The sequence below is a fragment of the Pseudophryne corroboree genome, chromosome 4 (assembly GCF_028390025.1).
Source record: "Pseudophryne corroboree isolate aPseCor3 chromosome 4, aPseCor3.hap2, whole genome shotgun sequence".
Lineage (NCBI taxonomy): Eukaryota > Metazoa > Chordata > Amphibia > Anura > Myobatrachidae > Pseudophryne > Pseudophryne corroboree.
In genome coordinates, this window is record NC_086447.1 from 410,201,363 (window position 1) to 410,228,656 (window position 27,294).

General features: G+C 46.1%; 1 protein-coding gene across 1 annotated transcript in view; it reads left to right on the forward strand.

The window, feature by feature from the left end:
* Positions 1–1,006: 1,006 nt before the first annotated feature.
* The window catches only part of SDHAF4 (succinate dehydrogenase complex assembly factor 4), a 61,214-nt gene continuing 34,926 nt past the window's right edge, over positions 1,007–27,294 (forward strand). The window contains exons 1-2 of the mRNA XM_063916782.1: positions 1,007–1,299; positions 10,678–10,830. Coding sequence (XP_063772852.1) covers positions 1,218–1,299; positions 10,678–10,830 — 235 coding nt within the window. The 5' untranslated portion in view covers positions 1,007–1,217. The remainder of the gene's footprint in view (positions 1,300–10,677; positions 10,831–27,294) is intronic.

Consider the following 27,294-nt stretch of genomic DNA (forward strand, 5'->3'; position numbering starts at 1 on the left):
AGTAAGTAGCTCAGACCCTGCAGGGCGGACACTAACCACCCCTTAGTCCCACGCTGCAGGGAGACTGTTGCCAGCAGCCTCCCTGTAAAATAAAAAAAACTCTAAAATAACTTTTTACTAGAAAAGCTCTGGAGAGCTCCCCTAGCTGTGACCGGCTCCTTCGGGCACATTTTCTAAAGTGAGTCTAGTAGGAGGGGCATAGAGGGAGGACCCAGCCCACACTCTCAAACTCTTAAAGTGCCAATGGCTCCTGGTGGACCCATCTATACCCCATGGTAGTAATGTGGACCCCAGCATCCTCTAGGACGTAAGAGAAAGTGGGACTGTCTCACCAAAATCAGGACAGTTCGGAGGTATGGTATAGAAGCCCTAAAAATTGGGAATAGCTGTTCCGACACTTTCACAGGCTGAACCATTGGCGTATCTATAATGGGTGCAATGTGGGCGGTGCACACGGGCCCCAGGATCCAGGGGGTGGCCCACACCGCACCCATATTGTAATACACACCTTTCCAAAGTCCAGCACCAGGCACCGCTGTCGTGATGAAAATCACAGCCAAAATGGCCGTTGCGTATGCACAGTAACCAAATTGGTCTCCGGAAAAAAATGTCTGCGCATGCACAGTAGACTCTGGCCCAATGCCGGAGACTACTGAGCTGTGCAGAGGAGGGGGCCCAACCGGAGGTGCACACGGGCCTCCTCCTCTGTTAAAGTGCCCCTGAGCTGAACTGTCATTCACATATCGGTCCTGCCACGGCTCCCGTACAGATCCAGCCACCAAGCAAATGCATAATCCACAAATGAAAAAACATCGATGGCAATGCAGAGAATAGTTATCTGCCATCAATGGTTTGTGACACCATCACCATCGGTGGTAACCATCGATGGCCATACTTAGCAGGGAGCTCACGCTGTCTCCAGTTCAGTGTCCGCCGCGGGCGCCCTGCCTGGCTACGGGACATGACGACAATGCATTCAGTTGGGCCGAGACACCTTTCAGCCAATCAGAACGTGGCGAGTTGCGGCGCCGCCTCCTCCTCCTCACGCAGGTCAGATGCAGGCCAGGAAGTGTGTGTGGTGAGCGGCTGTGGCCGTAGCTCCTCCCCCTGGTGACGGGTCTCCTCCCCTAGGTACGTCAGAAGGTCCCTTCTCCCACTCCGATATAGAATCAACCGGCAGAGAAGCGGCTGTGAGCAAGCAGCACCAGGGCAGCGCTATGAGAGCTGGGCCGATGTGGCAGTGGTGCAGAGCTGCAGAGACTGTACTGTGCAGTCGCTCTGCAGCACGCCGCCTCCCGGGTAAGTTATGTGTGGCCATGATACCAGGAGTGTGTGTCACATGTCTAGCTATAGGGTGACTGAGCTGATGTCAGTGAGGCTATATTGTTTGGCAAAACAACACGTTACTGTCTTACTACAGTGGTTCAACCAAAACTTTTGCACTAAAATGTAATTTCTCTGACGTCCTAGTGGATGCTGGGAACTCCGTAAGGACCATGGGGAATAGCGGCTCCGCAGGAGTCTGGGCACAATTAAAAGAAAGCTTTTAGACTACCTGGTGTGCACTGGCTCCTCCCACTATGACCCTCCTCCAAGCCTCAGTTAGATTTTTGTGCCCGGCCGAGCTGGATGCACACTAGGGGCTCTCCTGAGCTCTTAGAAAGAAAGTATAATTTAGTTTTTTTATTTTACAGTGAGACCTGCTGGCAACAGGCTCACTGCAACGAGGGACTAAGGGGAGAAGAAGCGAACCTACCTGCTTGCAGCTAGCTTGGGCTTCTTAGGCTACTGGACACCATTAGCTCCAGAGGGATCGACCGCATGGAACTGGCCTTGGTGTTCGGTCCCGGAGCCGCGCCGCCGTCCCCCTTACAGAGCCAGAAGCAAGAAGAAGTCCGGAAAATCGGCGGCATGAAGACTTCTGTCTTCACCAAGGTAGCGCACAGCACTGCAGCTGTGCGCCATTGCTCCTCATACACACTTCACACTCCGGTCACTGAGGGTGCAGGGCGCTGGGGGGGGGCGCCCTGAGCAGCAATAAAAACACCTTGGCTGGCAAAACAATCACAATATATAGCCCCAGAGGCTACATATGTGATAATTACCCCTGCCAGAATCCTTAAAAAAGCGGGAGAAAAGTCAGCGAAAAAGGGGCGGAGCTATCTCTCTCAGCACACTGGCGCCATTTCTCCCTCACAGTTCCGCTGGAAGGAAGCTCCCTGACTCTCCCCTGCAGTCTACACTACAGAAAAGGGTAAAAAAGAGAGGGGGGGCACTAAATTTAGGCGCAGTAAATATTATAGCAGCTATAGGGGACATAATTCAGTTAGTCCCTGCATTATATAGCGCTCTGGTGTGTGCTGGCATACTCTCTCTCTGTCTCCCCAAAGGGCTTTGTGGGGTCCTGTCCTCTATTAGAGCATTCCCGGTGTGTGTGCGGTGTGTCGGTACGGCTGTGTCGACATGTTTGATGAGGAAAATTATGTGGAGGCGGAGCAGATGCCCATAGAAGTGATGTCACCCCCTGCGGGGCAGACACCTGAGTGGATGGTTTTATGGAAGGAATTACATGCAAGTGTCGACTCCTTACACAAAAAAATTGACGACATGCCAAATGCGGGACAGCCGGCTTCTCAGCTCGTGCCTGCCCAGGTGTCTCAAAGGCCATCAGGGGCTCTAAAACTCCCGCTACCTCAGATGGCAGACGCAGATGTCGACACGGATACTGATACCAGTGTCGACGACGATGAGTCAAATCTAATGTCCACTAGGGCCATTCGTTGCATGATTGAGGCAATGAAGGAGGTATTACACATTTCGGATATAAACCCAGGTACCACTAAAAAGGGTATTATGTTTGGGGAGAAAAAACTACCCGTAGTTTTTCCCCCATCTGAAGAATTAAATGAAGTGTGTGAAGAAGCGTGGGCTTTCCCCGATAAAAGATTGGTAATCCCTAAAAAATTACTAATGGCGTTCCCTTTCCCGCCAGAGGATAGGGCACGTTGGGAAACACCTCCTAGGGTGGATAAAGCACTCACACGTTTGTCTAAAAAGGTGGCACTTCCGTCTCCGGATACGGCCGCCCTAAAGGAGCCTGCGGATAGAAAGCAGGAGGCGATCCTGAAGTCTGTATATACACACTCAGGCATTATACTTAGACCAGCTATTGCGTCAGCATGGATGTGCAGTGCTGCCGCTGCATGGTCAGATTCCCTGTCAGAAAATATTGACACCCTAGACAGGGACACTATTCTCCTAACCATAGAGCATATAAAAGACTCAGTCTTATACATGAGAGATGCACAGAGGGAGATCTGCCGGCTGGCATCTAAAATAAGTGCATTGTCCATTTCTGCTAGGAGAGGCTTATGGACTCGGCAGTGGACAGGGGATGCAGATTCCAAAAGGCACATGGAAGTTTTGCCTTATAAGGGTGAGGAGTTATTCGGGGATGGTCTCTCAGACCTAGTTTCCACAGCTACAGCTGGGAAATCAGCATTTTTACCCCAGGTTCCCTCACAGCCTAAAAAAGCGCCGTTTTATCAAGTACAGTCCTTTCGGACCCAGAGAAACAGGCGAGGAAAAGGCGGGTCCTTTCTGTCCAGAGGCAGAGGTAGGGGAAAAAGGCTGCAACAAACAGCAGGTTCCCAGGAGCAAAAGTCCTCCCCCGCTTCTTCCAAGTCCGCCGCATGACGGTGGGGCTCCACAGGCGGAGCCAGGTACGGTGGGGGGCCGCCTCAAATTTCAGCGATCAGTGGGCTCGCTCACAGGTGGATCCCTGGATCTTGCAAGTAGTATCTCAGGGGTACAAACTGGAATTCGAGGCGTCTCCCCCCCCGCCGTTTCCTCAAATCTGCCTTGCCAACAACTCCCTCAGGCAGGGAGGCTGTGCTAGAGGCAATTCACAAGCTGTATTCCCAGCAGGTGATAGTCAAGGTGCCCCTACTTCAACAAGGACGGGGTTACTATTCCACACTGTTTGTGGTACCGAAACCGGACGGTTCGGTGAGACCCATTTTAAATTTGAAATCCTTGAACACATACATAAAAAAGTTAAAGTTCAAGATGGAATCGCTCAGGGCGGTTATTGCAAGCCTGGACGAGGGGGATTACATGGTATCCCTGGACATCAAGGATGCTTACTTGCATGTCCCCATTTATCATCCTCACCAGGAGTACCTCAGATTTGCGGTACAAAATTGCCATTACCAATTCCAGACGCTGCCGTTTGGACTGTCCACGGCACCGAGGGTGTTTACCAAGGTAATGGCGGAAATGATGATACTCCTTCGAAAACAGGGAGTTTTAATTATCCCGTACTTGGACGATCTCCTACTAAAGGCGAGATCCAGGGAGCAGTTGTTGGTAGGAGTAGCACTATCTCAGGAGCACGGTTGGATTCTGAATATTCCAAAGTCACAGCTGGTTCCGACGACACATCTACTGTTCCTGGGAATGATTTTGGACACGGTCCAGAAAAAAGTGTTTCTCCCGGAGGACAGAGCCAAGGAGCTGTCATCTCTAGTCAGAGACCTCCTGAAACCAAAACAGGTGTCGGTGCATCACTGCACGCGAGTCCTGGGAAAGATAGTGGCTTCTTTCGAAGCAATTCCTTTCGGCAGGTTCCATGCCAGAATCTTTCAGTGGGACCTGTTGGACCAATGGTCCGGATCGCATCTTCAGATGCATCGGCTAATAACCCTGTCTCCAAGAACCAGGGTGTCTCTGCTGTGGTGGCTGCAGAGTGCTCATCTACTAGAGGGCCGCAGATTCGGCATACAGGACTGGGTCCTGGTGACCACGGATGCCAGCCTTCGAGGCTGGGGGGCAGTCACACAGGGAAGAAACTTCCAAGGACTATGGTCGAGTCAGGAGACTTCCTTACACATAAATATTCTAGAACTAAGGGCCATTTACAATGCCCTAAGTCAGGCAAAACCCCTGCTTCAAAACCAGCCGGTACTGATCCAGTCAGACAACATCACGGCGGTCGCCCATGTAAACCGACAGGGCGGCACAAGAAGCAGGACGGCAATGGCAGAAGCCACAAGGATTCTCCGATGGGCGGAAAATCACGTGCTAGCACTGTCAGCAGTGTTCATTCCGGGAGTGGACAACTGGGAAGCAGACTTCCTCAGCAGGCACGACCTCCACCCGGGAGAGTGGGGACTTCATCCAGAAGTCTTCACACTGATTGTAAATCGTTGGGAACGGCCACAGGTGGACATGATGGCGTCCCGCCTAAACAAAAAACTGGAGAGATATTGCGTCAGGTCAAGGGACCCTCAGGCGATAGCGGTGGACGCTCTAGTGACACCGTGGGTGTACCAGTCAGTTTGTGTTCCCTCCTCTGCCTCTCATACCAAAGGTACTGAGAATAATAAGAAAACGAGGAGTAAGGACAATACTCGTGTGTTCCGGATTGGCCAAGAAGAGCTTGGTACCCGGAACTTCAAGAGATGATCTCAGAGGACCCATGGCCTCTGCCGCTCAGACAGGACCTGCTGCAGCAGGGGCCCTGTCTGTTCCAAGACTTACCGCGGCTGCGTTTGACGGCATGGCGGTTGAACGCCGGATCCTGAAGGAAAAGGGCATTCCGGAGGATGTCATTCCTACGCTGATTAAAGCCAGGAAAGATGTAACGGTAAAACATTATCACCGCATATGGCGGAAATATGTTGCTTGGTGTGAGGCCAATAAGGCCCCAACAGAGGAATTTCAGCTGGGTCGATTTCTGCACTTCCTACAGGCAGGAGTGACTATGGGCCTAAAATTAGGCTCCATTAAGGTACAGATATCGGCTCTGTCGATTTTTTTTTTTTTCCAAAAAGAACTGGCTTCACTACCTGAAGTTCAGACGTTTGTAAAAGGAGTGCTGCATATTCAGCCCCCCTTTGTGCCTCCAGTGGCACCCTGGGATCTCAACGTGGTGTTGAATTTCCTAAAATCACATTGGTTTGAGCCACTAAAGACCGTGGATCTAAAATATCTCACGTGGAAAGTGGTCATGTTATTGGCCTTGGCTTCGGCCAGGCGTGTATCAGAATTGGCGGCTTTGTCATTTAAAAGTCCTTATCTGATTTTCCATATGGATAGGGCAGAATTGAGGACTCGTCCCCAGTTTCCCCCTAAGGTGGTATCTGCTTTTCACTTGAACCAACCTATTGTAGTGCCTGCGGCTACTAGCGACTTGGAGGATTCCAAGTTACTGGACGTAGTCAGGGCCTTGAAAATTTATGTTTCCAGGACGGCTGGAGTCAGGAAAACTGACTCGCTATTTATCCTGTATGCACCCAACAAACTGATTGCTCCTGCTTCTAAGCAGACTATTGCTCGCTGGATTTGTAGCACAATTCAGCTGGCGCATTCTGCGGCTGGACTGCCGCATCCTAAATCAGTAAAAGCCCATTCTACAAGGAAGGTGGGCTCATCTTGGGCGGCTGCCCGAGGGGTCTCGGCTTTACAACTTTGCCGAGCTGCTACTTGGTCAGGGGCAAACACGTTTGCAAAATTCTACAAAATTGATACCCTGGCTGAGGAGGACCTTGAGTTCTCTCATTCGGTGCTGCAGAGTCATCCGCACTCTCCCGCCCGTTTGGGAGCTTTGGTATAATCCCCATGGTCCTTACGGAGTTCCCAGCATCCACTAGGACGTCAGAGAAAATAAGAATTTACTCACCGGTAATTCTATTTCTCGTAGTCCGTAGTGGATGCTGGGCGCCCGTCCCAAGTGCGGATTGTCTGCAATACTTGTACATAGTTGTTGTTCACAAAAGGGTTATTGTTATGAGCCATCTGTTGAGAGGCTCAGTTAAATTTCATACTGTTAACTGGTTATGGTATCACGAGTTATACGGTGTGATTGGTGTGGCTGGTATGAGTCTTACCCGGGATTCAAAATCCTTCCTTATTGTGTCAGCTCTTCCGGGCACAGTATCCTAACTGAGGCTTGGAGGAGGGTCATAGTGGGAGGAGCCAGTGCACACCAGGTAGTCTAAAAGCTTTCTTTTAATTGTGCCCAGACTCCTGCGGAGCCGCTATTCCCCATGGTCCTTACGGAGTTCCCAGCATCCACTACGGACTACGAGAAATAGAATTACCGGTGAGTAAATTCTTATTTTAAACTGCATGGCAGTCACTGTGTCACACTAATGTCTGACAGCTTGCCTTATATGCTGTATATATACCTTATAGAGAGCTCTCTTACATCGGTCTGTTCTATGAGCAGTCTTTTTATCCAAGGAAGCAACATTCGTCATCATTTTCCAGTGTCAATAAACTGAGCTGAATTAAGAAAGCCAATTTACATGATGGGCTTAGGCACTGAAGTTGGGGCTACAGTATGTGCACATAGAATAAGATGCTACAGTAGTACAAAACAAGTTCCCACTGCAGTCCATAGAAGGATCTCACTGAGATCAGGGCCAAAACTGGGATTTTCGTCATCTGGGGCAATGCAGTAATTTGGCGCCACAAAGCTGCTGTAGTGAAACTTGTGAGAGTTGTAGGTTGTCCAGGCTCTTAAGGCCCATATAGAGGGGCCGATGCAGGAGAGATGTGTGCTGAGCGAACCACTCAGCACACATCTCCCGCCGCTCAGCACAGCGCGATCTGTGCTGAGCGTGCGGGGGGGCGCTCATTTCACCCAGCGGGTGAAGTGAGCGACCCGCTAGATTGGCCTGCACGGCAGGCCAATCTAGCAGCAGCGATGCGCGGGGCTGCGCATCGCTATCGCTGTAGGGGGTACACACGGAGCGATAATGCTTAAATTCTAAGCAATCTAGTCAGATTGCTTAGAATATCACTCCGTGAGTACCCCCCTTTAGTTTCACTGTCAAGTGGATAGCTAGCAAAGTTGATTTCTGTAACATCGATGACTGCACCTGTTAACAAGCAAAATCCTGGGGCAGGGTGTCCTCTCAATGGCAGCTTGTAATCGGTTGGTGCCTGCTGAAAAACACAGCACCAACAGATCGCTTCTATAGCTTGCACAGTGCACTGCACGCTAGTCGCAGCACTGCATGGCAAAGAAGAGAGCTTAAGACCGTATCTAGGTACTGGAGCTAACCCGTACAGCTGCGGGCAGACAGGTGGGTCAGAGACACTGTCCCAGGAGCCATCTGTCTCACTGGAGCAGGACAGCACTGCCGGTTAAAAAAAAAACAAAAAAAACCCTGCTCCTCTGCAACTCCTTGGCATCCCCTCAAATCCTGCACCCGGGGCGCACGCCCCCTTAGCTCCCCCTATTTGCTGCCCTGCTGGGGTAACCAATGGTATCTGTACCCATCATGAAGACCCATGGTGGTACTGTAATGTTCCAGCAGTAGACTTTGTGAATCTCTTCCTGAATTTCTTATTAAAAATAAATAAAATGCTGTAAGTTGTAGCCCTTTTCCACTATCTAGCATGGGGCGCAGCCTGGAGCCTGACACGGCTGCGACCCGTGCTAGAGCCCCCTTCTACACTGCGCTCATCAACCCGGCATATTGCCGGGTTGGTGACGCGGCAGGGGTAGTGCTGGGAGATCACATGGTCTCCCAGCGCCGCCCTTCCATAGACTGTGAACGGGAGCCGTGTCGCATCACATCTGTTTACACTACAGAGCTTACCGGGTTGAACACGTGTTCAACCCGGCAAGCTACCCGGGTAGGATTCCCGGATCACTTGATCCGGGAATTTGCAGGGGGGGCCGTTTCCACTAGAAAAAAACATGGGTAATTGCGCGCCCCCGCGCGTTTACCTGTGTTTTTGGAGCTAGTGGAAATGGGGTATAAGTGAAGATGTGACGCACACTGTTATTTTATCCCATGCTGAGTACTTCATGTGCCCCTGCATTATGTGTCTCCTGTAGGTGGCAGGGACCACTGAGGCAGCCCTGGTAGGGTAACAAGACTGAATCTCTGTCTCTAGCAGTTATATTATCCGGACTACGATCACAGATAACACTGCAGTATTGCTTTGCTTTTCATCAGAGGCTTCCAGCCTGCATTGGCATATGAGACCATACTGTGCTGAGTGTTCTCGAGAGTTGCACAGTAACATGTTACAGAAGTGCATCCTGCCAGGGGGAGGAAGTAAAGATGTACATTGGGCATAAAATGATGTCTGAGGACCTTGTAATCAATCCAAAAGGACCAAATGCTTCAGAATTTATTGGGACATTCGTGAAGAATGTTTTATATATTCAAGTCGATAAATCAGCCTTATTTAAAGTATTGTTCGAGCGCATCTCAGTTTCTTCCACTTAGTCACTATTCAACAGTTGGTTGCAGTAATAAATTGGTAGAACAAGATTTGTGTGTGTTTGGGAACATCTGGGAGAGTTCTTGGTGGGAGAATAAAGGACAAATAAGAGACAATGGGTCCCATATAATAAGAAGTGATGAGCGTTTTATCGCTCGTTTCTGATGGAAAAGTGTTTAGGCACCTGTTCAGTATCTGTCTAGGCAGATACTGCAGTTCATCATATTGGGGTAAATGTATTATTATTCAGTTATGGGGGAGAACCAGTTTCAGTGCATGTTATGTGCACTGATACCGCTTCTCCTCCATGTAAGACAGCAGTGATTCTTGCTCAGTGACGGGCGCTATGCGCCCCTATCCATATCGGCGTTGCTGTCTAAACGATAGCAGGCCGATATGAGGGAGGAATGTGTGAACGGTACCGGCACCTGCAGCTGTCAATTTTGACAGCTGCAGGTGGCCATGCCCGTACACCACAGCAAGGACAGGGCAGCAGACACAGTGCATCAGCAGTGAGCTGATGCGCTATGTGCTGAGGGTGGCATCGCCAGAGGGGAGAGCTTTAGCTCCCCTGCTCTGGCAGACAAGATGTTCTTACATCAGTGATGAGGCGAAGCAGGAAGCGGTATTGTGCCACTGTAATACATTTACCCCACTGTAGCAAGCGGCACTCGGCTGCTTTCTCCTGCATATACAAACAGTATGACTTTGTATTTAACAGCAAGCGGTACCTGCGGCTTACGGCTCATTATGAAGGTAAAAACTCACCAGGTAAAGACAAAAAAAAACCAAAAACATAAAAATAATAAAATAATCCTCACTTAAAGGGCTACTGCAATGCGTTTCCCGGTTCAACTGTCTGTTTCCTCACACAGTGGGCCTGCTTCATATGCAGTCGAAATGGCAAAGTAGCAGCAGTCCTTTTCAGTGACGGAACTGCGAGGCATTGCAAGTGTAGTAGCCATCAACAAATTAACAGAAACACCCACCGAAACTATCGCAGCAATCTCAGCAACTGCGTACTCTGTAATATCCTTGATGCAGATGTGAGAAACAGCAACTCCCTAAGTGACTCGATGGCCATGGGAGCTGCAACACTGGTGCCATGTTTTATGCATACGCAATTTCAGTCACATGTGAGACGCTCAAAAAATTGATAATTGCTCAGTTGCGACCGTATCTGAATCGGGCCCATTGGCGATACATATCAATGAATTAAGGACTGCTAATGCAACTATATGCATATCCTAATGCATCAGCTTCTATGCTATTACACCGTCCCATCATCATCATTAGCACCTACACCTCGTGAGAGCTTACATTCTGAAGTATGAACGTACATTATTTGTGCAATAAACTAATTATCTACATTCATTATCAATACACATTTCTGCTACTTCAATTTAAGAAACCTAATTTCTTATGTTGTAGGATACACTGGGATCTGGAGCTGTGTCAGAGCAGCTAGCAATAACTCACCACAAATTAATAACTCTAAAAATCCACCTCTGAAGAAACCAAAGACACCTCAAGGGCGGTTTGATGAAAATGAAGAGCCCAACATACAGAAAGATGTACTGGAAAGTGAGTGTATACTAATTACAAGTAATATTTTCTTTGATGAACACCTATATTTTAAAGTATACCTGTGAAAGGCCAAAATGTACATTTGCAATGTAAACAACTAGTGCTCACGTGTGCAATAAGATTCAAGGTAAAAATCCTGCGCACTCTATTGCAGCCTTTAGTGGTGCCTTACCCTGAGGTGTCACCACACACACCTGAAGGACATATACAATTCAAAACAATGGGATGGGGACCAACTGGTGGCGCAAAATGAATCAAAACGAAAAGTACAAATTACCTAGACACAGCTGAGACTATGCAATGTCCTTATAGGTCAAAAGTCCAGAGTCCAAGGACTTCTCAAATATGCTTCTCGTGAATGTCCAAAACCAAATGATGACATGTAAAGAAAACACAGATGGTACATACTAGTTCAGAAAAAACATCCCAGATGTAAAATATGAAATGCTTCTTCCCGGATTCCTTTATACTGAAATGTCTATGGGAGGTGATGTTCTAGCCGTACAGGTTCACCTCTGTGTGAAAGGTATTATGGGCTCCTCACATGTGTGCTTACTTCAATATATTTCCATGGGAAAGGTCCTTAGCGCGAAGAGAATCTAGACGCAACCGACCCGCGTGTGTGGTGCCCAGGGAGGCAGAGAGTGAACGGAAAAGGTCTCTTAGCCCACTTGAATCTAGCATCAACCGAGAGTGAACGGTCGGGTGTAGCGAGGAGAACACTGGCGGCATCACCATGCACATTACGAAGTGAGGAGACATTTGAGGACGACAGGATGACTTACCCATAAAGAAACCGCTACATGGAAGAACGGCATCTTTTGAAGTAAGCCTGAATGTGAGCTGCTAATTTTAAATTATGAGATTAATTACTATTAGAGCATATACAGTTCATAAGTCAGGAATCCAAAGAAACCTTTATAAGCTTGTTTGGAAATATATTAAAGTAAGCACACATGTGAGGAGCCCATAATACCTTTCACACCGAGGTGAACCTGTACGGCTAGAACATCACCTCCCATAGACATTTCAGTATAAAGGAATCCGGGAAGAAGCATTTCATATTTTACATCTGGGATGTTTTTTCTGAACTAGTGTGTACCATTTGTGTTTTCTTTACATGTCATCATTTGGTTTTGGACATTCACGAGAAGCATATTTGAGAAGTCCTTGGACTCTGGACTTTTGACCTATAAGGACATTGCATAGTCTCAGCTGTGTCTAGGTAATTTGTACTTTTCGTTTTGATTCATTTTCATTTTGCGCCACCAGTTAGTGCTCACGTGTGTTTGTGTAGATACGTTGAGTGATGTGGATATGTTACGGAGGTGGTGTTCTCGGGGATATATCAATGAACAATCAAGAGGGACTGGTCTCAAACCTTTTATTTAACTATATTACATTTCTTATTAAATCCTTCTGGGGGGAAGCCTAGTCCATCTAGTAGGTGCAAAAAATGTCCATGCGGGACTGTACTTCAGTGTAGTAACTATGGGGGGTATCCAATTAGATGCGCTACTTTTTTGGACTAAAAAAAAATGGACTATATTCGCAATTTTATTATTGTGCTATCCAAATATAGCCCATTTTTATCGGCCGAAAAATTACCCGTTTTTGGAGATAACACATGGGATCCGGGATAAGTATCCGGACACGTTTGTTATCACAGGTCTGATGGCTGGTTGTTGGAAATTGCCAAGCGATGCATAGTCCCCTAAAAGTGCTAGGTTTCGGGGCTAATTGGATAGCCCCCAGAGAATCCATTAGCTGTGGTAAATTATATCTACGCAGGTAATACACAATCTCAATGATGATATTGTAATCCAGCTGGGTATTAACTTGGTCCACCTTAATAGTTAATATAAACTGTCAGGACCGTAATGAACAGTGTGCTGTCTATGTGAATCAGTTAACTAATGAAGGCTCAATGATACTCTTGTCAGTGCTTATACATTTCAACAGTACCCAAACATTCAAGGAAGTAAATACATGATATTAGTCCTTACCATAATCATGCAGCCCATTCTGGGCCACCGTTACTGCCTATCCATTGCTGGCTATATCCACGGATCATCCTAAATTGACATTGAAGCTTCAATACGCTCCCCCCCCCCCCCCCCCCCCTCCCCTGCTGCCTATCACTGGACATCTTATTTCAACCGATCTACGCTGTGTTTGAGAAGCCCCGTGCTGCAGACGTATTATACAGAACTCGCGGCTTGCCCTCCTGATACATTCAGGTAAAGGCGCCCAGCAGCCGCTGGAAGTTCCTTCTGCTTTACCGCTACTGACGGGAATCAGCGCCTCACAAAGTACGGGTGAGAACTGTTAAATTCAAGTAGGGGTGAGCATTCATACCTAAAGCATTAAAGTATTTGACTTACATCCATATTTACTCTAAGTCCAGGACTGCTAACTATTGCGAATAAGCTTTATTTATCTTGGATGATACCAGCACCATGGCACTCTAAAAAATGGACTGCAACACTGTGTTTTTAGAAAAAGCCAATTCAGCTGAATTTATATATACTTACAAATAATATATTACATTGCATTGTTTGTGTATTATATCTCTAATTGAACCTTATATAGGTGGTTTTACTGCTCCCTTGGTTTATTAAATAATTTTTATGATACTAGCGCTCCTTAATTGTTTTTTCATAAAACATAATACTTTTTCATTCTGGTTAACAGTCTGTGGTCCTGCCATCAGTGTGGTTGTTCTTATGACTGTGGTACTCTAATGCGCCCCCCCCACCCCCACCCCCCAAATTGCTTTGACGTTGAAAATGGCTTCCATAGTTCCAAGGAATCTGAATTACTTTCAGAGTTTGAGCCATAACTAATGCTTGTTAAGATAATTTAATTAGTAGGAAATTATTAATATAATCTTTAATTTTATATGGGGCCAAAGGGCCCGTCCCTAGGTCAAATTATATAAATAATTACAATTTGCAGAATGCATTACTAACTAGAGGCCACAAAGGGAGGTGAACCTTGTTCATGAGTAGTTAAATTCTAGATGGGATATGGGTGAATGTAGCAGAGTTTAGGGAGTGGTTGGAGGTTTAGAATGATACGTTGTAGACCTATAAGAAGAGATGGGTTAAAGGGCACATTTCAAGAATGGAAGGCTGAATGGGCATCAGATAGTGTGTGAGGGCATTTAAGATACTGGGAGCTGTATAAATGCTGTCTGCGAGAGGGAGTGTCTGAGGAAGAAGAGTTTGATCTTTATTCTGAGTGGCATAGGGAGCTTGTACAGTACAGCAGACCTAACCTGGAGTGACTGGAAAGAAAAATGAGGCAGACAGCAGAGTTGAGGGGTATCCGGACTCTAGGTCGATACACATTAGGTCGACATGAACAAGGTCGATATGGAAAAGGGTCGACATGAGTTTTCACCTTTTTTTTTTTTTTACTTTTTCATACTTTACGATCCACGTGGACTACAATTGGGAACGGTAACCTGTGCCGAGCGCAGCTAAACAAATCATGCGAGGTGATACGGTACACTAAGGTTCCCCGTCACTTTACGGAGAAAATTACACAAACCCCCCATAAAAACCTCATGTCGACCTTTTTCCATGTTGACCTTGTTCATGTTGACCTAATGGCAGTGTCGACCTATTTCATGTGTTGACCAATAGGTGTCAACCTAGACACTGGCGACCCTGAGTCCCACACCCGAGTTGAGGATAGATAGAAGTGGGACTAAGGGGGAGATCGGTAATTGAGTGAGGAGTAGATTACGGTAGTATGGGCAAGAGATGAGTTTTAGTGGCTTTCAGGGTGAGAAAGGACCTGATCATGGAAATGTTTCATAGCAAGAAATGGCACAGGGTCCTCTCCATTCCAAGGCTGATTAGATCTCCCCAGGTGCATTGAGTAACTGAATTCTAGGTGCTTGGTTTATAGCATGCACCCCCATTGGTCCCTGCCAGATTAAAAAGCCTTATTGAATTCCTTCCTGTGTTTGTTATAGTTTCTGAATTCTTGGAAGCTGCACTTGCATTCTTGTGTGTTGCTTTTCTGTTGCTGATTAGAATTGATGCTGTCTCCAATTCTGACCCTGGTGGCTTTTCTGGATCTTGTCTGTCTACTACCTGTCTTAACAGATGAACAGTATACTGACCAAGTCTGTCTGCAGCCTGCCTTGACAAGACTGTTTTCTAGCCTAGCCTGGTAGTGCGTCACCCTACCTTTATCAATATATTTAAGGGATATTGTGACCACAAATTAGCTATATTTTGACAAAGTACAGAACCATCCATTTAGGCGACCGGTACTTTTCCATTGATGTCCCTCTCATTCCTAAACCTTTGTGCAATAATCTTTAAGATAAGCGTTTACTATATGGAGCTGAGGACTTGGGGACATCTGACTACCGACAAGTGTGCATAGCTTTAAGGAAAATGTGGCTGCCATAGGTGAAGACCTCTAGAAGTTGTTCTCGGGAAGGTTCAATTGTTATTTGGACACCCGCCACAATTCATTTGTTCTGCCATTTGGGCGCGAGTGCAGTGTTAACGGACATTTCTGCTTGCCGCTTCCTGAGGTGGTGAGCAGAAATGTGCGAAAAATGTCCTAAGTGGACACCCAAACGGTACTTTTCGCGCCACAGGCCAGGCTTTAGTCAGGTTTAGCCGATTTGCATGGCTAAACCCAATTTTTTTGTGTGCGTCAGTCGAAATGGGCGCCCAATCAGAGCAACAATTTTAATTGCTCTCACGGTTGCCTAAAAAAAATGTACTCACCCTCTAAGAGCCTTATCCCTCCTCTACAAGTATAACCATAGCTCAGCAGAATTGTGAAACGGAGACATTGTCATCTGAGATAAGGGGTTAATGGGAACTTGATGGGAGGAAATTACCATGACTTTTGTTTCTGTAATGTAGAGATTTAGGAAATGGTGGGACTTTCCGGAGAAGATTGCCAACTGGCAGGAGAGGACATGCGAGAGAAGTAAATTTGGGTATCTTTGGCATAAAGTTGATATTGGTAGCCTCTTCACACAGAAAAGAGGTTTGAGGGAGAGTGAAGTACAGAATCTTGTGGGGCATCATTGGGAAGGGGGAAAGGAGTGGAAACTGAGGAGTGGTTGGACAAGTAAGAGAAGACCCACGAGAGTGCTGTGTCCTAGAAGCCAATGGAGTGGTTGATTTGCAGGAAGGGGGAGAACAGTATGAGCGTTCTATTCCTGGGAGTTGTACCAGGGCAGTGAGTTTTAACATTATTATGGACTATGGTTCTGAAGAACAAAAGTAAATCCAAGACTTCTGATGACAAAAAAAAAAAATGAAGTACATAATATGCATTCTTCAGATATATAGGGACTAGTAAGTCCTTTTTATATACTAAGGCTGTGATTAGATCCCTTTTTTTTTTTTTTTTAATGTATGGTACCCAAGTCCATGGCAAGAGACACTATTTATGAAGATATTGTAGACTCCTCAGATCTATTAAAGGCACATGTACCATCTTTGATTCTTTGTCCTTGACAAATCCAGAGATTTGGTGAATTTCCATGGAAACTGAATAGATGCTGATCTCCGTCCTAGAGCTCTCCTTATGGAAACTGGCAAACATGTTTTTAAGATTCAGTGGACCAAATCTAAAGATGATTTGAGTGATCTATTTTTTTAAGTTTTATTTTTGGTAATGTATCAATATCACTTAAGTGATCAGTTTTTGTTCAGCTTTTAATATTGTTACAATGTCCATGTCACTACAGGTGCTCTCAGACTGAGCCTGTACGATTTAAAAACCTTTTAATGTTTCTCCTTTTGGATCTTGCACCTTAGCTTAATTAGAACAGTCATCCTGTGTGGATTCATCATTTCTGCAGCTACAATGTGAGAGGTGCATAACTAAGTAGCCTTGTTCATCAAATGGATGCACAAATTTCCTGGACGTTTCCACACTGTCTAACTTATTTTTGCATAAATATTTCTTATTATAAATACGAGGTGTGACTATTAATCAAGGAGAGTATACTATACTAAATAAACCATACTGCGTGAGTTAAAAGGGAGTGGGGGAACATTGACCTTGGACTATCCAAAAAATGTTTTGCAAGTTTCACCCCTCTCGCACAGATAATTTGCTGTCGCACAGCGTTCCAAGAAGTTTGTTTTTCCCATGTATCATAAAAATTATTCGTACAAAAGTAGAGCAAAGTGTTAACTTACAATTTTTGGTTAAATTGAACAAAACGCCCCCTGAATTTTTTTTGTATGTTAACTGAGGTTTACAGGGCAGAGTATATGTCACATGCACGTCTGTTTGAGTGGCACAAAAAATTTCTCTTACATTCTAGAGGATGCTGGGGTCCAATTTAGTACCATGGGGTATAGACGGGTCCTTTAGAAAATGTGCCCGGAGGAGCCGGTCACAGCTAGGGGAGCTCCTATGATCTTTTCTAGTTTTATTATTTTCTTGAGTTAGATACAGGGAGGCTGCTGGCAACAGCCTCCCTGCTTAGGGGGGGGGGGAGTAGGAACCAACTTCCTGAGAGTTAATGGTTCTCTATCTCCGCTGACAAGACACTGAGCTCCTGAGGGTGCTGATCGATGGCCCTCGAGGCAACCGCTCACTCCCGCAGCACGGCCGCCACCCCCTAACAGAGCCAGAAGATTGAAGATGTGGTGAGTACAGCGCAGGCGTCCCGGTTAACGGGTCGATGGCGGCACAAGGGTGGGAGCGCAGCTCTGACAGGCTGCGCTCCGGGAAGGCTCAGCAACACACTGTAGGCGCTGTGAGGGGTGTCCTGAGCCAGAGCGAATACACCCTACACTGGTTCAGCAGCTAACAGGGGCAAATCCCGCTGTTGGCACTAACAAAACCTCAGGCCAGTTTAAACATTAATGTGGGAAGCCGCACGCCATTACGAGGGGCGGGGCTTCCTCTCAGAGTGGATCCAGCACTCGCCAGTGCCATTTTCTCCCTACAGATCGTAGGAGACGCTGACAGGGAGCGCTGCCCTCCACATTCTTCCATCTATACCTCTGCGGTAACAGGATTATAGACGGGGGGGGGGGGTTTGATAATACAACTAATTACCCTATTAAGGGTAGTTAGTCAGCGCCAGGTTTTTATCATAATCATTGCCTACAGGGGCACTGTGTGGCTGGCTCCTTATACTCTGTGTCTCTCTGAAGGAAACTGGCTGACATTTTCCTGTGTGTGTATATCCCACATTACCATGTCCAAGGACGCTGTGTCCTGTGCTGCAGAGTGTTTATCTTCTCCTGAGGAGTCTGTTCCATGTTCTCAGGAATGCAATACAGGTTGAGTATCCCATATCCAAATATTCCGAAATACGGAATATTCCAAAATACAGAATTTTTTGAGTGAGACTGAGATAGTGAAACCTTTGTTTTCTGATGGCTCAATTAACACAAACTTTGTTTAATACACAAAGTTATTAAAAATATTGTATTATAAAACCTTCAGGCTGTGTGTAAATGATTTGTGTGAATGTACACACACTTTGTTTAATGCACAACATTATTAAAAATATTGTCTAAAATTACCTTCAGGCTGTGTGTATAAGGTGTAAATGAAACATAAATGCATTCTGTGCTTAGACTTGGGTCCCATTGCCATGATGTCTCATTATGGTATGCCATTATTCCAAAACACGGAAAAATCTGATATCCAAAATACTTCTGGTCCCAAGCATTTTGGATATGGGATACTCAACCTGTATACTGTCTCAGCCTTCTGAATCTGAACCCCCATGGGTGGATTCTTTAAGGGGGATGATTTTCCAGATTTCAACTAGGATGTCACATTCTGAGAGGGAGAAGCAATTTTTGAGAAAATCTTTGGAGGGCTTGCAGGCTTCGGCCTCCGCTACTTCGTCTAAAAACCCTGTATACCCACATAAACGTCCACTTGCCCAGATAATGCAAGCTGACACGGATACCGACTCTGATACAGGGGACGGTGATGGAGATATGCAGGGGTGGAATGCCTCCCTTGCTAAAGGGGAGCAACTAATGATTGAAGCCATTAGGGATGTTTTACACATTACTAAGAAGGTGCAGGAAGAGGAGACTTACTTTACTGTAAATAAAACATCCTTGCTTACCTTCCCTGCTTCTAAGGAGTTAAACTCCTTGTTTGAAAAATTCTGGGAAAACCCAGAGAAAAAATTCCAGATCCCTAAAAGAATTCTCATTGCTTTTCCTTTCCTTGAAGAGGACAGGAAAAACTGAGAAAATCCACCTGTAGTAGACGCTTCTGTATCTAGGTTGTCAAAAAAGGTGGTTTTACCTGTCCCCGGTTCAACTGCCTTAAAGGGGCCGGCTGACCGCAAGATAGAGACTACGCTCAAATCACTATCCACGGCTACATGCGTGGCCTTAAGGCCCACTATTGCTTGTGCGTGGATTTCTAAAGCCATAGTAAAGTGGCCAGGGACATTACTAGAGGAATTAGATACTATGGACAGGAGTTACATTGACTTGTTTTTACGTCACATACAGGATTCGTCAGGTTTCATGGTGGAAGCCATGAAGGACATTGGCCTGCTTAATGCAAGGGCTACTTCCATGGCAGTCTCGGCACGCAGAGGACTCTGGCTACACCAATGGACTGCGGATGCGGAACCCAAGAAGAAAGTGGAAAATCTACCCTTTACAGGTCAGGCCCTGTTTGGGGAAGCACTGGGTGCGTGGATATCCATGGCAACTGTGGGTAAGTTGACCTTTCTTGCCTCCGCAGCTGCACCGGCTAGGAATTCTTAGTTTACGCTGCAGTCCTTTCGGACCGCGAAATTAAAAAAATCAAAGGGTTCCCCCATCTTCTTTAGAGGAGGTTGAGGTTCCCAGGAACAGAAACCAGGTTCTGCTTCCTCCTCCAAGTCTTCAGCATGACGGTGGACCTCGCAGCCTGGGGATCGGGCAGATGGGAGCGAGACTAAAAGATTTCAGTCACGTCTGGGCGGCGTCGTGCCTAGACCCCTGGGAAAAAGATATTGTTACCCAGGGGTACAGACTGGAATTTCAAGTACTCCCACCTCACAGATTCTTCAAATCAGGCTTACCAGCTTCGCTGACAGTACAATTCTGCAGGAAGCCATTCAAAAATTGGTACAAACGTCATTGTTCCAGTTCCACCTCACCTAAAAAAAACAGGGGTTATTACTCAAACTTGTTTGTGGTACCGAAGCCGGACGGTTCGGTAAGGCCAATATTGAACCTAAAGTCCTTGAACCCATACTTTAAAGTGTTCAAGATGGAGTCTTTGAGAGCGGTGGTCTCAGGTCTGGAGGAGGGGGAATTCCTGGTATACCTGGATATCAAGGATGCGTACCTTCACATTCCGATCTGGCCACCTCACCAGGATTATGTAAGGTTTGCACTACAGGACTGTCACTACCAGTTCCAGGCCCTACCATTTGGCCTCTCCACAGCATCGGGGGTGTTCACCAAGGTCATGGCGGAGATCTCCGCAAACAGGGAGTGAACATAATTCCATACCTGGACGATCAGCTGATATAGGCATCTTCCAGGGAGAAGCTGTTGTCGAGTATTGCTCTCTCAACTCAACTACTCCAGGATCACGGGTGGATCCTGCACCTTCCAAAGTCACATTTTGGTACCGACAAGGAGACTACCTTTCCTGGGGATGATACTCGACACGGAAGTCCAGCGGGTGTTTCTACCTCTGGAGAAAGCGTTGGTGATCCAATCAATAGTCCGGGATGTCTTCAAACCAGCCCAGGTATCTGTTCATCAGTGCATTCGCCTTCTGGGAAAGATGGTGGCCTCCTACGAGGCTCTACAGTACGGAAGATTCCATGCACGGTTCTTCCAGCTGGATCTCCTGGACAAGTGGTCGGGATCACATCTCCATATGCACCAGCGGATATGCCTGTCGCCGAAATCCAGGATTTCACTCCTCTGATGGCTGCAAACTCCTCACTTGCTCGAGGGCCGCAGCTTCGGGATTCAGAACTAGATTCTTCTAACCACAGATGCAAGCCTCCTACATAAACAGGCAGGGCGGAACGAAGAGCAGAGCTGCAATGTCAGAGGTAACGAGAATCCTCCTCTGGGCAGAAAAGCATGCGCTGGCGGCGATCTTCATTCCAGGAGTGGGACAGCTGGGAAGCGGACTTCCTCAGCAGACACAAGGAGAATGGGGCCTCTACCCGGAGGTTTTCGCAAAGGTAACAAGCCGGTGGGGCGTACCTCACATAGACATAATGGCCTCTCACCTCAACAAGAAGCTTCAGAGGTACTGTTCCAGGTCAAGAGACCCGCAAGCGGTGGCGGTGGATGCCCTCGTAACTCCGTGGGTGTTCCATTCTGTGTATGTATTCCCTCCGCTTCCACTCATCCCAAGGATTCTCAAACTAATCAAAAGAATAAAAGTTCAGGCTATCCTCATTGCTCCGGACTGGCCAAGACGGCTTGGTACGTGGATCTTCTGGAATTACTGCTAGAGGATCCGAGGCCTCTTTCTCTTCGCGAGGACCTTCTACAACAGGAGCCATCGCCTGTCAAGACTTACTGTGGCTACGTTTGACGGCATGGAAGTTGAACGCCAGATCTTAGCTAGGAAGGGCATTCCGAACAAGGTCATTCCTACTCTGATCCAAGCTAGGAAGGTGGTAACGTCTAAACATTACCATCTGATTTGGAAAAAGTATGTGTCTTGGTGTGAATCCAAGAAGTTTCCTACGGTGGAGTTTCAACTGGGATGTTTCCTCCTCTTTCTGCAAGCAGGTGTGGATGTGGGCCTACGCTTGGGCTCCATCAAGGTCCAGATTTCGGCCTTGACCATTTTCTTCCGGAAACAATTGATTACTCTCCTTGAGGTTCAGACTTTCTTGAAAGGAGTTTTGTTCATCCAACCACCCTTTTTGCCTCCTACATGCCTTGGGATCTTAATGTGGTGCTGCAGTTCCTGCAATTGGATTGGTTTGAACCTTTTACAGGAGGTGGACGTAAAGTTTCTTACTTGGAAGACAGTCACACTGTTGGCATTGGCATCTGCAAGACATATGTCGGAATTGGGGGCATTGTCGCACAAGAGCCCCTACCTGATTTTCCATGAAGATGGGGCTGAACTCAGAAGGCGTCAGCAATTTTTCCCAAAGGTTGTGTCGGCTTTTCATATCAACCAACCTATTGTGGTGCCAGTGGCTACTGACACCTCGATTACCTCAAAGTCCCTGGATGTTGTGCGGGCTTTGAAAGTATGTGAAGAGAACTACTCATCACAGGAAGTCGGACGCACTTTTTGTTCTTTATGATCCCAACAAGATTGGGTGTCCTGCTTCTAAGCAAACCATTTCTCGCTGGATCAGGCTTACTATCCAGCATGCTTATTCAACAGCAGGTTTGGCTTGTCCAAAATCTGTTCAGGCCCACTCTACACGTAAAGTGGGTTCTTCCTGGGCGGCTGCCCGTGGTGTCTCGGCTCTTCAGCTTTGCAGAGTGGCTACTTGGTCTGGGTCATTTGCTAAATTCTGCAAGTTTGATACTTTGGCCTCTAAGGACCTAAAGTTTGGTCAATCAGTTCTGCAGGAACTGGTGTGAATATCACCACTATCTGTGTATTTCCATCTCTCAAAGTATGTCCGTCTCCTCGGGCACAGTTTCTAGACTGAGTCTGGTAGGAGGGGCACAGAGGGAGGAGCCAGCCCACACTATTAAAGTGCCAGTGGCTCCTAAAGGACCCGTCTATACCCCATGGTACTAAATTGGTCCCCAGCATCCACTACAGACTACGAGAAAAGTATTTACCGGTAGGTAATTAAAATCCTGTTTTTGTGACTATCCTAAGGATGTTGATGATGATAACCACCCCGGATGGGCTCACACATCAAAAACAAAGAAAGATGTGAAAAAAAATTGTTTGATGTGACTGTTAACTGAAGTTGCAAACATTGACAAAGAAACTGTTGGGCAAATTTTTCATTAAGATCTTAACATGACAAAAGTTTGTGCTAAGATGGTTCCAAGGCTTCTCACTGCTAAGCGGAAAGAAGGGCAAATTTGTATGGACATTTTGGAACAAATTCAAGTGGATTTAGATTTTTTTTTTTTTAGATTATTACCTGTAATGAAACATGGATCTTCCTATATGATCCTGAGACAAAACGCCAGTCCATGCACTGGAAAACACTCTTCACCAAGAATAAAGAAAGCACATCGAAGCAAATCCAAATTCAAAGCCATGTTAATTGTTTTCTTTGCTATCAAGGATTTTATTTTGACATACTGTGTACCAGAAGGCACAACAGTGAATAAACATTAATGCAAAAATGTTTTAAAAACTTTCCGATAAAGAATCCGAAGAAAGAGTCAAGAGTTGTGAAAAAAAGGTTTCATCCTCCGTCAGGACAATGCACCAACCCACACAACTCTGTGAACCAGTTTGTGGGCGAGAAACAGATTGCAGTGCTGGAACACCCTCCATACAAGCCAGACATAGCACTGTGTGGTTTTCTTTTCCCTAAAGTCAAATCTGTAATCAAGGGAACCCGTTTTACATTCGGTACTGAGGTAAAGAAGAAAACAACAGAGCTGTTGAGTCAGCTGACAGATCATGAGCTACAGCATGGCTTTGACCAATGGAAAATAAGAATGCAGCAGTGTGTGCATGCAGGTGGGGAGTACATAAAAGTAAAACAGAGTTAAAACGCACTTAATATAATTAAACGTAAGTTATAGCATCAGTCTCGTTATATAAAAGCCACAACTTGTAAATAAGATAATCTTCCTAGAATTCTGAATCTGAGAAAATTTGTTTATATAAATATCCCTTTCTTCGGCAGGGTCCACAGGTTATCCACAGGATAACATTGGGATATGATGACGCGACAGCAGATTTGCATCAAACGGTCAAAGCTTTCGGCCTCCCAGCATGCAACGGGCCAGTCCATATATCCCCACCTCCTGGCTCAGGCAAATCCGTTTTTTGTTTGGTGCGGCAGTAGCCGAGCAGTGGTCAAAAGGGCTGCTTTTTATTAGCAGCCATAAGCTTTTTTTTTTTTTTTTTTTTTATAGTCTTACTAATTTTTTGAGTGATCCTTCTAAAAAGCGTCTTATACATTTCTTAGAAAAAGTCGCTTCAACAACTCCCCGCCGGGTCGCGACAATGCTTACCCACGAGTACAGTGCTGTTTCGGCGGGCGTCTGTGTCGGATGTACTAACAAGTCCAGCAGACGTTACCAGGCTGTGGCCGGAGCACGGGGAGAAGGTAAGGCATCGGTTACGCTTAGAGGGGAAACACGGACACAGCCGCACTGTTTTGGGAGGATACTACCAAACAGTCGCTGACACGGCTGCCACATAGGGTGCACCAGCGCTAGGCCCTAGGGATCATAGGCTCCAGGGGTAGTATGAAGCCGCGATCTAGGGTTGATGTCAGCAGTGGGGAGTTAGACGCTCCCCTGATCGCCCCTCCCCCGGTTCATGAGCAGTTTCCTGAGTCTCCCGCCATGAACTGATTTCCTGCTTCTGTCTGAGACGCTGTGTAGCTAAGGGGACCCAGTCGCAGCATAGGCGGCTGTGTGAATGGTGCGTCAGTGTTCACTTGGGCATCTGTGTTCACTGTAGGTTCATGGGGCAAGTGTGTACACTGTTAGCATCTGGATCACTCAGCGTTCACTAACGTAATGATCGATCCTGGAAGCAGGTTGAGTCGCCCTGTATCCCACTCTACTGATCACGGGTAATACAGCACCAAATCTCTATCTACCTTTGAGTACGAATAGTTGGATAAGTGCCTAATGCATATGAGTCTGATAATTATTACTGTTGTTTTTCTTTCGCTGTGCAACTGAATACGGTTAAATCCTATATAAAGTAATGCAGTAATATGTTTCTCCTACGTACTTGAAATGTATTTGTAGTTGATTATGTGCTCTCATTGCTTATTTTACTAATGTATAACCTGTGACTGCTAGTGTGATTGCTGACTTTACTATAATTCTGTCAGTTTTTCTGTCTATTCCGATCCTCAATGCTGGTGCAAAGCAGGGTAGGGTTGGATTATATGTCACTTTAACAAAATTGAAAGTGATTACAGTCACAAATTGTGTAGTTACACTGTACAAGTGTGTGATTGTTTATCATGTCTAAGAGCGGCAAGGGTGAGGAAAATACACTCACAGCAGCACCAACACTCATGTCATGTTTGTCTTGCAAAGCTGGGTTATCCTCTGAAGATCTGCCTCAGAATGGTTTGTGTGTAAATTGTTTTAGCTTTCACCAAAGTCTCTTGAATAATCCAAGGCAGACACAGGTGCAAGTTGAACCCCCATGGGCTTCGTTTGCACAGACATTATCCAGTATAGCAGAGCAAATAATTCCAACTTCTGTACCAGGGATAGGTTACACTATTAACCCTTACATGCAGCATTCCACCTGGGGTTTATTATATCCAGCATGGAAAGCAGCAGCCTCTCAACAAAAACAGGCTGAAAGGCCGGTGGTAAGTAATTCAAATAGACATGAAACAACATCTTCACAGTCTACACATGTTTCAAATGAGGATTCGTCGGAGAATGAAGACTCATTACACTCCGGTTCTGCATACGGAGACGGTCTCAGCTCAGTGGACATATCTGAGTTAGTTAATGTGATGAAAGCGATTCTATCCTTAGAAGAATCAGCAGAGCCTGTGTTAAAATCTAAGGCACCTGTGTTTAAACGTCCCAAAACAGTTGGGTCAGAACAGCTGACAGAGGCTTGGGTTACGCCCAGTAAGAAGTTTAGAATTCCAAGGAAATGGAATTCCAATTATCCTGTTTAAAGAGGGAGGTGTCTCCCAAAATAGATACGCATGTCATTCGATTAGTACGAAAATCTACATTACCTCAGCCTTCAACATCGTTAAATGATGTCACAGATAGGAGAGTTGATGGTTTTATAAAAAACATTTTTTCCTTGTCTGGGGCAATCATAAGACCAGCCATAGCTTCAGCCTGGATGGCGAAAGCAGTGGCTACCTGGGCTGATGCATTGGATGGGGATCTTTCAATGGCATCTAGAAAGTAAAAATCCCATGTTGCAAATACCAAACAGGCTGCAATGTTTTTGAAGAAGCAGCCTTGGATATGGGTACAATTGCCTCTTAGGCTTCAGCAGTAGCCGCTCGCAGAGCATTTTTGGCTACGTACACAGAAAGCTGATTCAGAATCCAGTAATGTTTGGAGTCTTTACCTTTTACTGGAGATATTCTTTTTGGTAAAGAATTAACCATTATTTTGGAGTCAGAAGAAAGTGAAGAAACTCCAAGAAAGTGAAGTTTCCTTCCACACGCATATTCAAGCCTAAATTTCCAGCCTTTTGGTCACAAGGGAAAGCAAAAGGAAAAGGTGATGGCAAACAGTCCCAATACAACAAGTCTGGTAAGACTAAAGAGCATTGGGCTACCAGAGAACCGGCTTCTAAATTAAAATATAAGCCATCAACCTGATCCCAGGGTGGGAGGCAGACTTCTCCAATTTGCACGGATCTGGCAGCAGCTACCACAGATGCCTGGGTGCAAAAAGCGGTATCTCACGGTTATGACTTTGCTTTTCAAGAAACACCCAACTCAAAGGTTTTTTTGTACCAGCCTGTCTTCAGTAGAAACAAAAGCCAGGGCTTTGCAAGAGGCCGTTCAGAAATTGCTTCAGTCAGGAGTAATGGTGACTGACTGGAGTTACTCACCTTGATAAAGGCCCCAGACAGGGGAAGAAATGTGTTGGTGGAGGAGGGAATCCAGCTGGTGAGGACACTGACAATTTACCATTGGCACTGACGGTATACCCGGGACCGCCAGTCACCATTTAAGAACGCATTCGAACTGTTTATATCACAGTTCCAATCTATCTGGTAATTATTCCATTTATCACCTGCCTGGAAAGCCTCCTTATAAAAGAAGGAATGCCTTGCACTGCACTTTATGCATTTTGCTGAATTTTTATCCATTGTACTTTTACATCCATGGTACTGTTTGTCTACTATATGTGCATTAAAATTGTGTTACACTATATGCACTTTTTTTCCATTTTCATATTCCCATTTGAAACACGGGATGGTGTATGAGAACCAATTAGAAAAGCGCTGGTTAAGTTATTACTTCATTTTCTTACAAAGTACATTTGGGTGCCTCGGTTTCATATGGAGAAATTTACGTTCCATCATTTTGGGCATGGAGCCAGGGGATAGTATGGTATCCCTGGATATCCAGGATGCTTACCTACATGTTCCTATAGCACTGTCCCATCTGGATTCAAGCCTTCAAAGAGTATTTTTACCTCTGAACAAGAAAGATCAATCAAGGATTCAGGAGCTGCTACACAGTCAAGGGGTATCCATTCACGCAGCAAAGCTGCCCCATCAGCGCTATCTCAGGTTCGCTATCCTCCAACAGCATTTTCAGTTCTAGGCCCTTCCATTTGGATTGGCCACAGCGCCCAGAGTATACACCGAGATTATGGTGGTAAT